The sequence below is a fragment of the Trifolium pratense genome, linkage group LG7 (assembly GCF_020283565.1).
Source record: "Trifolium pratense cultivar HEN17-A07 linkage group LG7, ARS_RC_1.1, whole genome shotgun sequence".
In the NCBI taxonomy this organism is placed as follows: domain Eukaryota; kingdom Viridiplantae; phylum Streptophyta; class Magnoliopsida; order Fabales; family Fabaceae; genus Trifolium; species Trifolium pratense.
This window is the reverse complement of record NC_060065.1, coordinates 24,733,031-24,749,804: the sequence shown is the minus strand read 5'-3', so window position 1 is coordinate 24,749,804 and position 16,774 is coordinate 24,733,031. Positions and strand designations below refer to the sequence as shown.

General features: G+C 30.2%; 2 protein-coding genes and 1 non-coding gene across 3 annotated transcripts; 1 reads left to right on the top strand and 2 right to left on the bottom strand.

Annotated features, from left to right (window-relative positions):
• Positions 1–486: 486 nt before the first annotated feature.
• LOC123897383 (protein transport protein SEC31 homolog B-like) lies at positions 487–2,857 on the bottom strand. The gene is made up of 4 exons (XM_045947983.1): positions 2,183–2,857; positions 1,834–2,047; positions 1,308–1,436; positions 487–586 (listed from the first exon to the last, which is right to left on the bottom strand). The coding sequence occupies exons 1-3, from the start codon at positions 2,258–2,260 to the stop codon at positions 1,312–1,314; spliced, it is 417 nt and encodes a 138-aa protein (XP_045803939.1). The 5' UTR covers positions 2,261–2,857; the 3' UTR covers positions 487–586; positions 1,308–1,311.
• Positions 2,858–5,298: 2,441 nt separating this feature from the next.
• Positions 5,299–7,144, top strand: LOC123899096. Its single transcript, XM_045950152.1, has 2 exons — positions 5,299–5,884; positions 6,478–7,144. Exons 1-2 carry the CDS (start codon positions 5,573–5,575, stop codon positions 7,018–7,020), a joined length of 855 nt encoding a protein of 284 aa, XP_045806108.1. The 5' UTR covers positions 5,299–5,572; the 3' UTR covers positions 7,021–7,144.
• Positions 7,145–16,330: 9,186 nt separating this feature from the next.
• TRNAS-AGA lies at positions 16,331–16,412 on the bottom strand. The gene has a single exon. It is a non-coding gene; the product is annotated as a tRNA-Ser (tRNA).
• Between the last annotated feature and the right edge of the window lie 362 nt (positions 16,413–16,774).

Genomic DNA, 16,774 nt, shown 5'->3' with positions numbered 1-16,774 from the left:
AAACAAAAAAATTATCATCCCAACGAACAATACAACAATGAGAACAAAATATAAAGGTTGAATTTAATCGCTTCCTCACTAGTGGTCCCATTATATGAAGTGGATGCAAATATGTGTTGCACTTGACTATTCCAAGATAAGAATGAAACTTCCCCCTGGAAGCAGAGCCACTACCCTGCACAGTCATCATAAACACTATATGGGTAAAAATATATTTGAAGATTAAGAGCATATTAATCCATCAAAAGAGGGGGTGACTAAACACCATAGAGGGAAAAAAATTCTGACCTTTAATGGTGGAAAATGTGTAGGCTCTGAAGGATTGGCCAAATCCCATATGCAAATTTCACCATCCTCAGCCCCAGATATGAGAAGATTGAGTGCAATTGTATTAAACTCAAGTCCACGAACCTGAAATATAAGAATGTCAAAGATATTATTTCAATAGCAAACACTACATATATGCCAGAGAACAAAGAAGACAATAAAAACTTGCAGCAAGTAGGCTCATAAAAACAGAGAAGAACATATCGGTCTCTTATGCCTTACAAGGTGTCCAACGAGAGAACTTTCATTTTCCTCCGAGCTGAGAAAATTTATCAGAAAAACAAAATCATCAGAAAGACATTGAGAAAATTGTATCATGCAACACTAAAATTAAAACATTGATCAACAAAGTTGTTAACCTACATACTGAATTATAGGTGTATTTTATCAACAACTTCAACCAAACCAAAGAAAAACATGAAGCTAGCAAAGAAGCTCGATTTGTTCACTCAAACAGAAACTACTGTTTTTCTCCATTTTCATGACAACTGACAACCATTCTAATACGGGAATTTAGTTTTGAGTTTCCCAACACATAGATTATGTATAAATGGCAGCCAAGATTATCCTTCACTTGCATCAAATCACAAAAATTGACAGGAAAATGCGTCTTAAAACTCTGGATAATATGGCATTGTATTCATAAAATAAAATTGGTGGAATTCTGCATACAAAAGTGTAAAATTAAGGACCCAACCATAGTGATATATTCATCAAGAAAGCAAATTGTAATAACAAGCAGAGAAAGTATATATTAAAATGAACCAAAATTCTCCAGACTTAAACCACCAAAGCATTTAGCACTATGTGAAAATTGTAACTGAATAACGTCAGAAAAACATTTCTTATTCCCCGAAATCCGAATTCCTGATATATAATCATATCTCCAATCAATGCATTTCACAATCTATTAAACGAAATCATCAATTCTTAATATGAAAAAAACAATGCGCAAGATTGAAAAAAAAAAACCAAATTACCGAATCAGAGTGAGAGGATTCCAGATATCAATGTTTCCATCGAATAATCCACCAGCAACGAGACCAAGAGAAAAACCTTCAGAAAAAGAACCGTTTCTCCCGCAAGATAAACGGTTGAAATGGTCGGAGCTGGGGTATTCAGCAACAAGAGGCAGTCGGGATCAATAAGTAACCACTCTACTAGTTATTAACAATGGTAAAAACAATGTTAAAAGAGTGGTCAATAAGTAATCACTTGAGTAGTTAGGTCTTTCTAAAACTGGCAATATCTTCCTGAAATATGGTTAGGTGTATATTGTTGCATGTTTAATAACAGCAAAATATAACTACGCACTGATGTTCACTATGCAATTATAATGGTAATGCTATCCCACTAGAATAAAATACACAAAAACGCTAGTACTAGAAGTATTCCTCAACCATAAGTGGCATTTGAAGAGTCACTTGCTAATAAATAGCATTCAATTTGTATCATTTTCCTCTATTTTTTTAACCGAGCCATACAGAAATCCAATAAAAAGTTTACCAGGTTCCGTAGACAGTGCAATTCGGTCCTTCAATATCACAAGTTCTGTCAAAAGTTCTTCAGAACCCAAAAGTTTTAGATACTTTATTAATGTGGTCAGCAACCCTTGACTTGCTAAGATTTCAGCATATTTCTCAACAAGCTTGCACAGAGAGGCACTAAAGCGCTTCTGCCCAGTTGCCAAGGCAAGAACAATAATTTTTTCCATCAAATCCTAACAATGTATAATTGTCAGTTGTCAAGCTGTACTATTGGTAAGTGGGAGTTTTATATTATAGTTATATATATTTACATGTACAAATACGAGTACAATCTTACCTGAAGCAGGTCAACATAAGATTGACAGTACCTGAAGGTTCATTTTTTTCCGAAGCAGAAGATTGAAAGTCCTTGAATACTCAACAATAAAAAATCGACAACCCATCATTTTTACCAATAGGTATTGATTATAAACCAAACGGAACAAATATGTTGGAATGAAGCTTCCAATAAGCAGAAAATTGAAAGTTCTTGAGACAGAACATTGTTTCCTCAATTATAGATTTGTGTTTTCAAGCAGAAGATTGAATGTTCTTGAAATATCAAGAATTAAAAAAATGGTATCACAACAGGTATCAATCGTAAACATGATATCTTGGCACAGAAACGCATTTTTGCACGATTAAGGTTTTTTTTTTGTTTTTCTCAAGCAGAAGATTGAATGTTCTTGAATGATCAAGAATGAGAAAAATGGGTAAAGTTATACCTTTTATTAAGCAGAAGATTGAATGTTCCTGATTTAGGGTTTATACCCTCAAAGCACAACAGATAATAGCATTTAGGGACTAGGGTCAACAACTAGCTTTCACATTAAGGCATCATCCAACAGTTTTGGGCCACCCTTACAAAAATCATGGAACAAAGTCTATCCATCCACACTTTGAATAAATTTCATATTATAATTACTTTGCTTTGAAAGCCACCATCCAACTTTTCCATTATGAATAATGAATTCAAAATGCATTTTCCTCAAAGGTCATTGAGGCATCGATCCCTTACAAAGCTTATGTAACATTAGAGACAAGGGTCATTAAGTTCATAATGCAAAATCACTTCTAATTGCAGTTGCAAAATTGAATTTAGGGATTAAGGGTCATCGAAGCAGAATATATATCCATTCATGCATTATTATGAATAAAAATTCATAATTTTTTTTAAAAGAAAAGTGGACACCCATAGAGACAAGCAATTACGGCAACAAACTAGCTTTCACATTCAGTGACATTTAATCTCTTCCAAAAATTGAAAGTTTATATTTTTCCAAAGCAGAAGATTGAAAGTTCTTGAATACTCAAAATGAAAAAATCGAAAACTCATCATCGTTACCAATAGGTATTAATAATAAACCAATACATTGGAATGAAGTTTCCAATAAGCAGAAGATTGAAAGTTATTGGGACAAAACATGTTTCCTGAATTAAAGTTTCATGTTTTCATCAAGCAGAAATTGAATGTTCTTGAAATATCAAGAATTGAAAAATCAGTATCACAACTAGAGTCTAGAGGTATCAATCGTAAACATGATCTTGGCACATAACACATTTTTACCCGATTAAGGTTCTTTTTGTTTTTCTCAAGGAGAAGATTGAATGTTCTTGAATGATCAAGAATGAGAAAATGGGTAAAGTTATACCTTTTGTGAAGCAGAAGATTGGATGTTCTTGATTTAGGGTTTATGCCCTCATTTTCATCAAAAAAGAAAAAAGGGATTTGATTTTATGAAGCAGAAGATTGAATGCTCTTGATTTAGGGTTTATACTCTCAAAAGGGATTTGACTTTGTGAAGCAGAAGATTGAATGTTGTCGTAATCAAAATGCAAATATGTGGAAAGAAAGTTGAGAAATTACCGTAGCGATTATCGGCACAGATCGAGCATACCAGTTTCTTGATTCTTGAGCGACCGACCCAACGCCATCAATTCCACTGTGTGCTGCGCGTTTCATTCATTTCTTGAAGAAGAAAGAAAGAATGGGTTTTTATATATTGTTTTCACAAATTAGCGTAAGATTGAAATTTTGAAGCGCACACACATATTACAATCCCTTAGCTCTTCTTTTTTCTTTTTTTTTTTACGCAAGCTTAATGGCCGTTTTAGTTTTTTCAAAAAATAAATTTTTAAACTTTTTCAATTTTAGGGTTAAATATATTTTCCGTTCTTATAATTATAAAATTATCGAATTTTATTTTTTGTCTCTATAAAAAGTGGCTTTTTTATCTCAAAAAATTATTATACACGTAATTTAAAGGCCAGTTTTGATTGAAAAGATCATTATATGAGTGGACTTTAGGCTCCGTTTGGCACTACTTATTTTCTACTTCTCCTTAAAAAAAATAGAGAAGTAGAAAATTGTATTTGTCTCTATTACTTCTTAAATTAATTAGAGAAATAAAGTGAAGAAGTAGAAAATAAGGAGAAGTTTGGTCAAACACAATTTTTTACTTATTTACTACTTTTAAGGAGAAGAAAAAAGTGGAAAATAAGTAGGGTCAAACGGGACCTAAGTACATAAGCAAAATGGTTACGATGAGGGGGGTGGGATTCTTCCAACCAAACCATAGATAGCTCCTCTTTCGGCCTCCATGTTTCTTTTATATCGAAAGAGAAGCTATCCAAACCTTATTAGGTTCTGTATGGGCCAAAGAAGCTAAGAAGTGAGCTGGCTTATTGGCATCTCTTTTAACATGGCAGAAATTATATGATGAGGGATCCGATGACTCCAAGAGTAAGTCTCCATTGACTTACTCCGCTTAATAACTCGATATCGGCATTATATTTCTTCAATCCAACTGTTGAATTCAAAGATCTCATCGAGTAGATCAACTCCACAAATTTTTATAAAAATTCGAAATTGTTTTATACTTTTTCTGATAACTTCAATAAAACGTACGACAAACTTAAAAAAAAAAAAAATTAAAAAAAAAAACCGTTTTGAATTTCAATAGTGTGAATACATAACTATATTTTTTGAATTTTTATAAAAAAATTGTGGAATTTATCTACTCAATAAGATCTTGGAATTCAACGGTTGGATTGAAGAAATATAATGCAGATATGGAGTTATTAAGCGGAGTAAATCTCTAGAGTCAACGGATCCCTCCTCATATATGTGTCTCCGTCCTAAAATATAAGCAAAAAATGGTCAACAAAAATAAATGTATTTGATCCAAATTTTGAACCAAATACATCAAGTTTATTTGACTCATTTTTGTTTATATTTTGGGACGAATCGAAGGGCGTATATATATTTTGAAAGCAGGATATATAGTTTGATATTTTTGTTTTTCAAAAAGGGTCATTTAAAAAAAAAAACAACTAAATTTCTGGGGTTAAGGGTTATCGTTGACTCTTATGTTTCTGTCGCTGAATTAATCTAATGGTTGAGAATCCAAATTCATATCTAGATTTTCCTCTACCAAAACGAAAAAGGACTAATCCAATTTTCATGGGATTTCTCATCCATTTTTAGAATTTTGTTTCACACTTTTGTTCAAGAAGAATTGAATAACGGCGACAAGATCGGACACAAATCTAAAACACAAACCACACCCACTCTTTGCATATCATAGGAAATTTGAATCCCTTCCGTATCGCATGGAACATAAAACAACACTTTTTCCTTCATTTCTCAAATCCTCAAAACATCAACAACATATCAAAATCTTGTTCAACACTTGTCTTATTTTTCTTCCAATATTCATATGGAATCCCCAAATACAATACCACCGATTAATACAAACAAAAACAAACGTCATTTATTCAAATGCTTCAAACCGGATGATGTTGTAGAATCGCCACGTCGGAAAGCAAGAACTAATAGTGACCCGCTTCTTAGTTACCTTGTCGTGGCCGAGAAGCAAGGCATGGTGTTGCCTACCATGTTGTCGTCCACTATGACTGGGTCAAAAGGTGGCGCCCCGGATGGAAGTGCAAGTCGTCGGCGAAAGTTTGGTAAAGAAAAGTCTCATCGACTTCGTCAAGCTATAATTAGGGCTTTAAATCATACATCATTGGTACTTTTACTCTTCCTTCCTTACGTTAATTACTTGCAATTAAATTTCTAAATAATATATTTTGTTGTTTGCAACATTTTTAATTGTTGTCACATTGTTATATCCTTGATAATGCATTCAAAGAGGTTGCAATTGTGTTCTTGTTATGCGGTCATGGACACAATTGTCTTTGACATCATGCCAACTATTATGGACACAACTCGTTTTTTTAAAATTTATATAATGTGAAATGTGAAATTTGGTAGAGAGGGTAAATGAGATGAGATAGAAATGGAGATGATATGTAAACACATGGATGATATAACATTTGAGTTTGGTTTATTATATGAATGGAGACACATAAAAATTAAAAGTTTATGAGTTTTTATCCAAAACAGTTAATATTGATGATTTTCAAAAATATATTAAATGATTTTAGATTTACTTAAAATGTATATAGATTATCTACATGATATAACATTTCAATCAAACGCGGTAGAACGTTAATTAAATGTTACACCAGTGTAGTATATACTATATTTCTATTTTGTCATTTGTCTTCTCTTCATCTCTAATTCATATATATATTGTTAACATTTATCATATTATTACAGGGCAAGAAATTTATTAATAGAACTAAAATAAACAACAATGAAAATACTTGGAGCAAATCATCAAGGTTCAACAAGTTAGAAGGAGAAGGTGATAAAATCTCGAACACAAATCATAAAGAAGAACCACAAAGAATCAATTCATTTAATGATTCATCATCTCATCATTCACCTACATTCACCCCTTCTACATTATCATCTTCTACATGTTCAAGTAGATCCCAAGGTTCACATATTTGGGGTTTCTCCTCTGAATTGTATCCAACAACAATGAATGGAATTGAGGTGAAACAAGAAGTTGTAGAGTGTAGAAAATATTTTGGTTTAAACATGGGTTTGTGTTTGCTTTTTTTGACTAGTCTTTTGGTTTTGACTTTGTTGGGTAAGTTTTGTGCTATACTATGCACTTCAATAGGGTTCTTTGTGGTGCATTATTGGCAGAAAAAATGGTGTAATGAGGAGGATATGTGTGAAGAGAGCATTGAGTTTGATTCGGCTAGGTGTAAGAGGTTGATCATGGAAGATTTGTCTAAAAAAGAGTTGTGAAGGAGACCCTTCTTATAATTTTTCTTATTCTATTTCTTTTTCATTTTGTAATTTAAGGTTTTGATTCAAACTCAAATGACATGCATTCTTTGCATCAATGTATTTTTCATATATGTTCTACTTGTATGTATCCTGAATTATGAAAAACGTATGATGTCAATTGGTAAACTATATGTTAGTTGTGCCTAAAAATACATTATAATCAAAATATAATATTCTAGAATATCTCAAAATAATTTCTATGTACAACTATATGTTAGTTGTGCTTAAAAATACAATATAATCAAATGAGAAATTATTTTGAGATATTCTAGAATATTATATTTTATAACTATTTCTTTAAAATTATAAATTTTATTAGATGGAAGTATAAACTTTTTTTTTCTGTTGTCAAGGCTAGAAAATCCACCTTAAAGGTGAATAAGAAGTGTGAACTCCGACTCTTTCACATAAAGTGCGATATTCCCACCAACTGAGTCAAACTCACCGAAATAATGAAAGTATAAACTTATTTTATCTTAACCGTGCACAAACACACACGCATGTATCTTTTAAATCCTATAATTAATACCTCATCTGCTCCTATTAATTTGTTTTAAGGTGTAGCTGAGAAAAACACAAGAGGAAGAGAGGGGGGAGGTTGAACGGTGTTGATTTTATCAAACTTATTCTAATCTAAGTGTTTTAGCTCAAGTCATATTCTAAAACAAAAGTAAAATCTGGTCAGTTTGTCAAAGAGATTGCAGCAGATAAAACAACACAAAGATGAGAGAGAGAGAGAGAGAGAGAGAGAGAGAGAGAGAACGGGTATATCCAATTTATTCTTTCAATTATTTGTTATGATCAAAAGTATATCCAATTTATTCTTTCAATTATTTGTTATGATCAAAACTCTAGAGCCAATGTGCGGATTCATTTTGTTCCAATACAATGTTGTGCAATGTTGTGCGCTACATAATACTCATTTATATATATGTTGTTGAACATCATCCCCATAATTAACTAGTTCTGCATGTTCAGAGCAATATATATTAAGAGTTTATTAATGAATTCACTCTTACACATAACTAAATCCAATAATAATAATCAAATATTATTCTATATCATATAATAATTAAAGTGAAATATAGTAAGATGATTTAATTTGGAAGAACACCATGTTGGTGTTAAATGTTGGAGTAATTTATATATTCCAATAATATTATGGGATAAATATTTTTATATAATTATATTAGCTATTTATCAATTAGGAGTTTAATTGATTACGTGATCAAATAATGTTAAAAGGTTAATTAGATTTATATTTAGAAATTAATTAATTAATTAATTAATTGGATATGAACTCAATATTAGTGGATGTCAAGATAACCGATTAAATGATCAAAAAAAGTTAAAAAAACTAATTAGACTTCTCCAAATGTTTAATCCAGACATGCATTTCTTCCTCCATTTTGTTTTAACTCTTATTTTTTTTAACAGGAAAAAAAGATGATAGATAAAACTTGATTTCAAGAGTCGAAGCTATGATGCCAACCGATAAAGGAACTTGACCCTAACCGTGATCAGCCGGTAGAACCGAACGTTATCAAATGAATAAGGAACTTGACCATAACTGCGACCTGCCGGTAGAACCAAAGTTATCAAATAAAGTGTGACCCTAATCGCGACCTGCGGGTAGAACCAACACTATAAAGATTTTATCTCAACCTCAAGAAAAAAGGAAAACTTCTCACAATATAAAACTCTCAGATTGATAATATTCAAGTTGTTATTTGAGAAGTACATATGAACCCTATTTATAGCATATCTTTACATAGTAGGATTTATTATCCACTACCATACATTCATCATAGGCCTTAGAAAATGAGCACTAGCATGCTTATAAATTCTCACTAGTCAATATAATGACTCAGTGCACCACTAGGAAGCATTTAGAGAGGCTAGAAGGAAGCTAAATGACATCTAAAAATCCTCCCAATACCAAAAACAAAAATTACAATAAAAATAAAGAAAATTAGACTTAATTGTTTTCTATTTAGTCCAATATTATTAGACCACAAATCAGCACACGAATGTTTCTTATCATGTGAATTGGGCTTTATTCAATCTATTCTTCAAGTTAAATACTTCTTTTGACCAATTGGGATAAGAGCCAAAAGACGCCAAAATATTTTAGTGCAATTTTTTATAAGTTTTCTTCCACATACTTAGGGAACTCATGATCCTATCACAAATATTTATAGTACTAGAGCTTATAACACAAGAGCTTACATCATAAGTTCTTATATTCAATAAAATCTTTTTGTTTGGATGTGTACAAATACTTACCTAAATTGAAGTGTTTGGATATGAGTGTCATTGTAAAAAATATTATAAATTTAAGTTTTTTTTTTAAAACTCGGTATCCAGTCCTAGAATCGACTAAAAATTTAAGATTGTCTTAAAAAGATAAATTTTAAAAAAATAAGCGAGATAGTTTTAAAAAGACAAGTGTGTGAACCAAAAAAACAACAACATAAAAACAAGATAAGGGTAAATTTAACTCCAAAAATTAATTAAAAAGAAAATGCTAATATGAAAGACGCGAGAGTCGAAGCGGGATACTTTTCATAAACTCCATAATAAGTTCAACTATAAGCATATTATGAGAACTTATTAAAATATGCCATAAATAACTTATTGTTATGAATTATAATATGTAATGAATGTCCATTATTGTGTAGGTTTTCTTGTCCCCTAAATGTGTCCTATAAATAGGACCCCTTTGTTACAATGTAAGGCACACCTTGAAGAGAATATACAAACTCTAATCTTTCTCTTTTCTCTCCTTCATCTCTATTCTTCTATATTCTTAGTTATGTTTAGATTAGTTTCATAACACGTTATCAGCACGATAGTCTCTCCTCTTTCAAGAAAGGTATAACAATCATGGGAAGTGATAATTTTATTTTTTGTATGATTTTTTATTCTATTTTTTATCGGATCATTTTATTCCTTCTCGTTTTTTTATATTGATTCACAGTCTACGATCCAGAAGTATCGTGATAAAATTTTTTAAATATGAATCCTGAAGATTCATAGTTTGACAAAATTTTAAAATATGAATCCTACAATCCAGAAGTATCGTAGTGAAATTTTTGAATTATGAATCCTGAAGATTCATAGTGTGATGAACTTTTAAAATATGAATCTTGAAGATTCATAAGCCTCAATTTCTAGAAGTACCGCAAAATATTTTTAAAATATGAATCCCGAAGATTCATAGATATAAGAATGAATCCCGAAGATTTATAGATATAAGTAAAATGAATTGGATAAATAACTGATTTGATCTTATTATTCATTTAGAATTCCAAAAGAATTCAATATCTATATGCATCCCTGAAGGATTGCACCAATATATTTCTCATACTTTATAGTATATATTATACAGTTCCTGAAGAACTCAATGTTATATATGCATCCCTGAAGGATTGCATAAAGAATTATTTTTACATTATAACGATATTATATCTTGAAGAACTTAAAAATAAATAATCAAATTATTTTCTATATATGCATCCCTGAAGGATTGCTTAAAGAATGATTTTTACAATATAACGATATTATATAGTTCCTGAAGAACTTAAAAAAAAAATCATGGAATATTAACTCATATGTATTGTGATAGTTTTAAATTACTACAAGCGTATTTTATCTCTTTGCTTATACATAGAATTATATATAGAATTTTATGAAAATGAGATAAGAAGAACATGTGGTATAATTTGTTAGTCCCTAAAGAACTAAACCCTTTTTACGTTCTTATTTTAATTCAAATAAAGAGTGAATGTAAATACATTTACTATTTTGTAACCTCTTGGATCATATGATTTCATATTAAGATTACATTTATGAAAATATGAAGATTTTGTAACCTCTTGATTTTACCCTTTTATGTTCTTATTAAAATACATTTACTATTTTGTAACCTCTTGGATCATGTATGAAAACGTTTTCATCACTTTTAAGAGAATTAATTCCATTTTTTGTACATTAATTCCGATTTTTTGTTTGATAATATATCTTTAATTCTTTATTTTATTTTTACATGTACAATTATATATAGTCTTATGAATTCTAGAAGAATTCAACATTCAAGCATCCTTGAAGGATTGCTTAAATAATGATTTTTCTTGATCATTGTTTATGAAAATTATTTGTGATATAGTAGTTCCCGAAGAACTAAAGAAAAAAAAAACCTTAATATTGAAGTATCTTTGAAGAATTGCTCAAAGAAAGAAGTTTGATATCAATGTTTGAAGATTTCAGACACAACTCTTGGAGAACTATAAATTTAATACCAAGCATCCTTATGAAGATCATTTGTGATATAGTTCTTGAAGAACTACATCACAAAGAATATGGAATTAATATTAACGCATTATGGATGGATTGCTCCAAGATTATGGATTTCCTTAACTATTGTTAATGAAAAAAATTATTTGTATAGTTCTTGAAGAACTTAAAAATCCAATATTAAAGCATTCTTGTAGTATCGCTCAATGAAAAATTGTAAAAATTGTGAATTTCTCCGGCCATTCTAAAAAGAGATTTGTTATTGAGTTCCTGAAGATTAAATTCTTACGGCAGATTACAATCTATATGATCTATTTGATCTTGGTATAAGATGGACCAAAATTAAAGGAAATTAATAGAAGAATTGTTTATGTCTCTCGAATATGCTCCTGAAGTAGCAACTTTGAAAAGATAATTTCAAGAATATTTTGTATATCAATTGTTGCACATACATTGGATGAATATTATTGATATATTTAGCGCATGATTGAATGCATGGTTCATACATTTTTTCCCCCTCTCATAATAAAGATTATTCTCTTCAAATATAAATTGGTTTTAATTATTCGGTTACTTATTTAAATCAATTTATTGATTTTAATTTTAAAAAAATTTTAATTGTTACTATCTTCTAATTTATTTATTTTATTTTGGTTACAATCTTCTAATTTCTAATTCTGCTAAAATCCACATAAACATTATTCTGTTATACTTTATTTTTACTCTTTTAATTCTCAAATAAATAAATTATTACTATTTTTTATTATGTTCTACCGAAAAAAAAAAAAATTTGCTGAAACATATTTTTGTTAGCATGAAAGTATATATCTATATTACTATTCATAAAAAAAAAACAATTGGAAGGAATTAAATCCTATGTTTTATAGTACAAAAATTATTGAAGCTTCAGAAGAGCAAATACATTGTTATATCGAGAAACAAAGTTACACTTTGCTAATGTATTGGATATTTTAAAGTCTTAAAGAAATTTAGTATATATGCTTGGAGGATATTCACATAAATAAATATCATATTGAAACAAGTAATGGAGGAGATCTTGTATCTCTATATTACGAGACACATTATCAATTTTTGTCTCTAGTTTGTGGCATACATATAATATTAGTGCAACTCAAGCACATATATGTTTAAGTAAACCAGAAGTTTACAATTTAAATCATATTAAGTTTGTAATTGGCAAGATCGGATGGGTCATCCCGAATCTATTATGATGTGAAATATAAAATAATTTTATATGAATTGAAGGGCCTGAAGTTTCTTCAATCTAATAATTTTATGTGTTACTAGTTCCCGAAGGAAGTTGATAAATTAAGTAAATGAGCATCTTTTATTTTTTAGAATATATATAAGGTGATATTTGTAAATCAATACACCGATCACGTGGACCAATTCGATTCCTAAAATTTTAATTGATGCATCAACTAAATGGTCACATGTATGTTTGTTATAAACTCACAACCAGAAGTTTGTGAGATTATTGTTAAGAGCTCATTTTATATATATTATTCTAGAAAGTATTTGATAAGTATCATATGTTAATTGAAATTTATACTGAACATTTTGTAGAATATGTTCATACAAACAAAAATAATGGACTTGAAGATCCATTCTTTAGAGGTCTAAAGTTAATTACACGACTGATACTTATGAGATCGTAAGGGAACACTCAAACATGTATGTTGAAATATTAAATAGCATCATGCCAACAAATTATTATATACATAAGCTCTCCGCTAATTTATTTGAATTTTGGTTTATAAACCTAATTTCCCATATATAAACATTTTTGGATGTGTTGGGTACGTCTCAATTGCTCCAATATAATGAATTTAAATGGGTCGTAAAAGAATATTGGGAAAATATATTTGATATACCTCTTCATCCCTTATAAATTATATCGAGCCAATAAGGGACTTGTTTATAGCCTAGAAGGCTAATTTTCAAGTGATGAATTAGTTTTCCCAATATTAGGGGGAGGGAATAAGCAGCTAAAAAATATGAACCAGAAGTTCAAATGAATCACTTAAAATAAATTATTATTATTATCTCATCTTGATCCTCATATAAAATAGCTTGAACCAAATGTTCAAAAGATAACTCATTTGCAAAGTTTATGAAATCAATCAATAGCTGCTAATGCTCCGATAAAAATAAATGTCCCTGTCGGACAATCTAATATTGCAAATGTTTCTTAACCACGCTTGAAGCATGGTAAGCAAATCGGTTTCAAGGATAAATTCCTCAAATAAGATAAGGAGCTAAAAAGAAAGATGACTCAAGGGAGGATATGAAAAATTTTGAAAAAAAGTATTTGACATAATTAATTTTTCAGTTCCAGAAGAACTCATCAGGTACCTGTAATTTATTAAAACAAAGAGATCTCAATAAATTATGTCATGAATAAAATACGATGGAACCGAGATGAAGTCAACGTTGACACTATTTTTGCACATAATAAAGCGCTATATGTGATAAATGACAATGAGGATCATGGATCAAAGTCTATTAAAGATTATAGACAATAAAATTATTGACTAAATAGGTAGATGCGATTGATACAATATTAAACTAGTTTTGCAAAGCAAAAGGTTGTTGGACGAGCAGTCCGTACACCTGAAGATGAAAATAACTAGTACAAATTAGTTTTCGCGCGAAAAGAAAATGATAAACGTCTACCATTAATTTTCAAGAGGCGTATTCACCTGAAGTGAATTCAATATTTCTTTATAATTGATTAAGTTTTGTAGCACATGAAATGCTCGATTTATTTGAAAGATGTGTTACAACGTGTTTGAACGGCTCATTAGATAATGATTATGTGAAAATCCCTGAAGGATTTAATTTTCGTGAGACATGTAAAATAGACTATTGAATAGATGATTTAATAAAAATGAATAAGTCTCTCAAACAGTTTTGATGCATGTGAATATTTCCAAATGAGGAATATGAGAAGGACATCATTTATCCATTTTTAAGAAAATATTTGAAAATGAATTTGTTATATTTGAGGCTTATATCGATGATAAAAAATATCATTAAGACTCCTGAAGAGCTTATGAGATATTGTCATTTTTCTTACAAAATAAGTAATTGAAGAATGCTTCGTGAATCATGAATCTTATAGAAAACATGATTCTATATGAAATTGTTGTAAGTTCCTCAATAGTGAATTACTAATCGGTCCTGAAGTACCATATATCAAATGCTAATATATTTGTTGAGAAATATCATTTGCTGTAAATATTATCAGAACTCCTGAAGAGCTTCTGAAATTTGTAGATTAAAGAAATATCTGGATGCGCAAAATTTATTTGGAATTGCAAATTTATAATTTGAATAAAATTTTGTGCCTCAATAAAATGATATTTGATATTGACAAATCTAATTTGTTGTGTACTAAAATGGATGCGATGTCATTTGATGTGTCAAGCCTCAAGACAATGATGAAAATATGATATCTTAATTCAATTGTGGACACTAATATATTTTACTCGTTATACATGTAGTATTTTATTTTAGTCTTTTCAGCCAACATAAATAGTGGAACAAAGTCAAGCATATTATTTACCTTAAGGGTTCGTTTGATCTGCAAAATATAAATACTGGACAGAACAGTACAGGACAGTACAAGACAGAACAGCACAAGACAAACGTTTAAGGTATTGTACAAACTTTGTGTTGTACCATGTTTGGTGGACAAAAGGTTATTTTGGTATTTTAGACAACTTGTGCTGAGGACAAAAAGTTGTCCCGTGGTTCTGTGGGGGACAAGAATTTCAAGTTTTGTCCTATCCATTGGCCACCAGTTTGTCCAGTACCAAGAACAGTTTTAAAATCAAACACAGTACAACATGAGTTGTCCTGTCCAGTCCCTTATTTTTTAGCAAATCAAACGCACCCTAAAGAAACAACAATATCATCCAATCATATGAAAATTTTAGCACTACATCAAGCAAGTTGAGAATGCACTTTTGTCGAGGCCCGAGGCCTGTAATTCAACGCATACAAGAAACTTGTTGTTTTTATTACGAAAGGATGGTTCCCGCAACAATTCAATATGAAGATAACATAAGAAGCACTGCTAACTTGGAGAAAAGTATAATAAAGAAAATATGTCAAATCTTTCTACAAAATCAACTTCAAGCAAATCTTTTGAGGAACTAGCACCGAAGATTATTTGGTTTTTTCATCTCATATATAACTATTTTTATGAGGGGGAGACATAAATATATATGTTCTGCACTCTTTTTCCCTTCACCGTGGTTTTGTCCCACTGGGTTTTCCTGGTAAGGTTTTTAACGAGGCAGTTCACATATAAAGGATGATATGTACTCTTTTTCCTTCACTAGGATTTTTTTCCTAATGGTTTTTTCTCTAGTAAGGTTTTAATGAGGCATATCCTTGATGGACATTCAAGGGGGAGTGTTATGAATTATAATATGTAATGAATGTCCATTATTGTGTAGGTTTTCTTGTCCCCTAAATGTGTCCTATAAATAGGACCCCTTTGTTACAATGTAAGGCACACCTTGAAGAGAATATACAAACTCTAATCTTTCTCTTTTCTCTCCTTCATCTCTATTCTTCTATATTCTTAGTTATGTTTAGATTAGTTTCATAACACTTATGAAAATTTAGTAAGCATTTTTTTTATTAAATTATCAAAACACTAATATAACGTCTTATATAAATAAATAAATTCACATAAATTTAAAATAAGTCGATCAAAACGGACATATATTTGAGTGAAAAAAAGGACTACGATTGTATCGAGAAACAAAATAAGTGAAGTGGAGCCTGTTTCGCAGGTAGCCCCTTAATTGAGGAGTTACTTTGCAACCTAGAGATATATGGTTCGAAACTTGGCGTTAGCAAAAAAAAAAAAGTGGAGTGGAAAATTTGATTTTCAATCAAGGCCTAATGCCTTAAAAACCAAAAATTAATTAAAGGTCGTGGACGGTAGGATTCGAACCTGCGCGAGCAAAGCCCACATGATTTCTAGTCATGCCCGATAACCACTCCGGCACGTCCACTTGATTGCTAACACATTTCGCTATACTGTATTTATCCGTAGTTATTAATAACAAAATGAAGCTAATACTAACAAAATTCCGGATCACAACTCAAGGATCTATAGCTTTTATTTTTGGTGACGTGGGTAAATTGCTTAATTTTCTCATGATGATACAATTCATGAATTATTTTATAACTAGTATCCGGACCCGTGCCAAGCACGGGTAAAATGAGACTAAAAAATTAACATTTTAATATTAAAATTTTTATTATTCTAAAATAAAAAGGATGAAAAATGAAAAACTATAACATAAAAAAAGTAGGATCCCTTATTTGTCAAAAATAAAATAAAATAAGATCCGGTATTAATATATAAATATAG

Bases quoted from the DNA above. Each gene is read 5' to 3' on its own strand.
- LOC123897383 (XM_045947983.1), bottom strand. From the start codon at position 2,260: ATGATGGGTTGTCGATTTTTTATTGTTGAGTATTCAAGGACTTTCAAT. The intron at 2,048-2,182 runs GTACTGTCAATC...ATACATTGTTAG, and splicing joins GGAAAAAAATGAACCTTCAG to GATTTGATGGAAAAAATTAT. The intron at 1,437-1,833 runs GTAAACTTTTTA...TGAATACCCCAG, and splicing joins TGCACTGTCTACGGAACCTG to CTCCGACCATTTCAACCGTT.
- LOC123899096 (XM_045950152.1), top strand. From the start codon at position 5,573: ATGGAATCCCCAAATACAATACCACCGATTAATACAAACAAAAACAAA. The intron at 5,885-6,477 runs GTACTTTTACTC...ATATTATTACAG, and splicing joins CTTTAAATCATACATCATTG to GGCAAGAAATTTATTAATAG.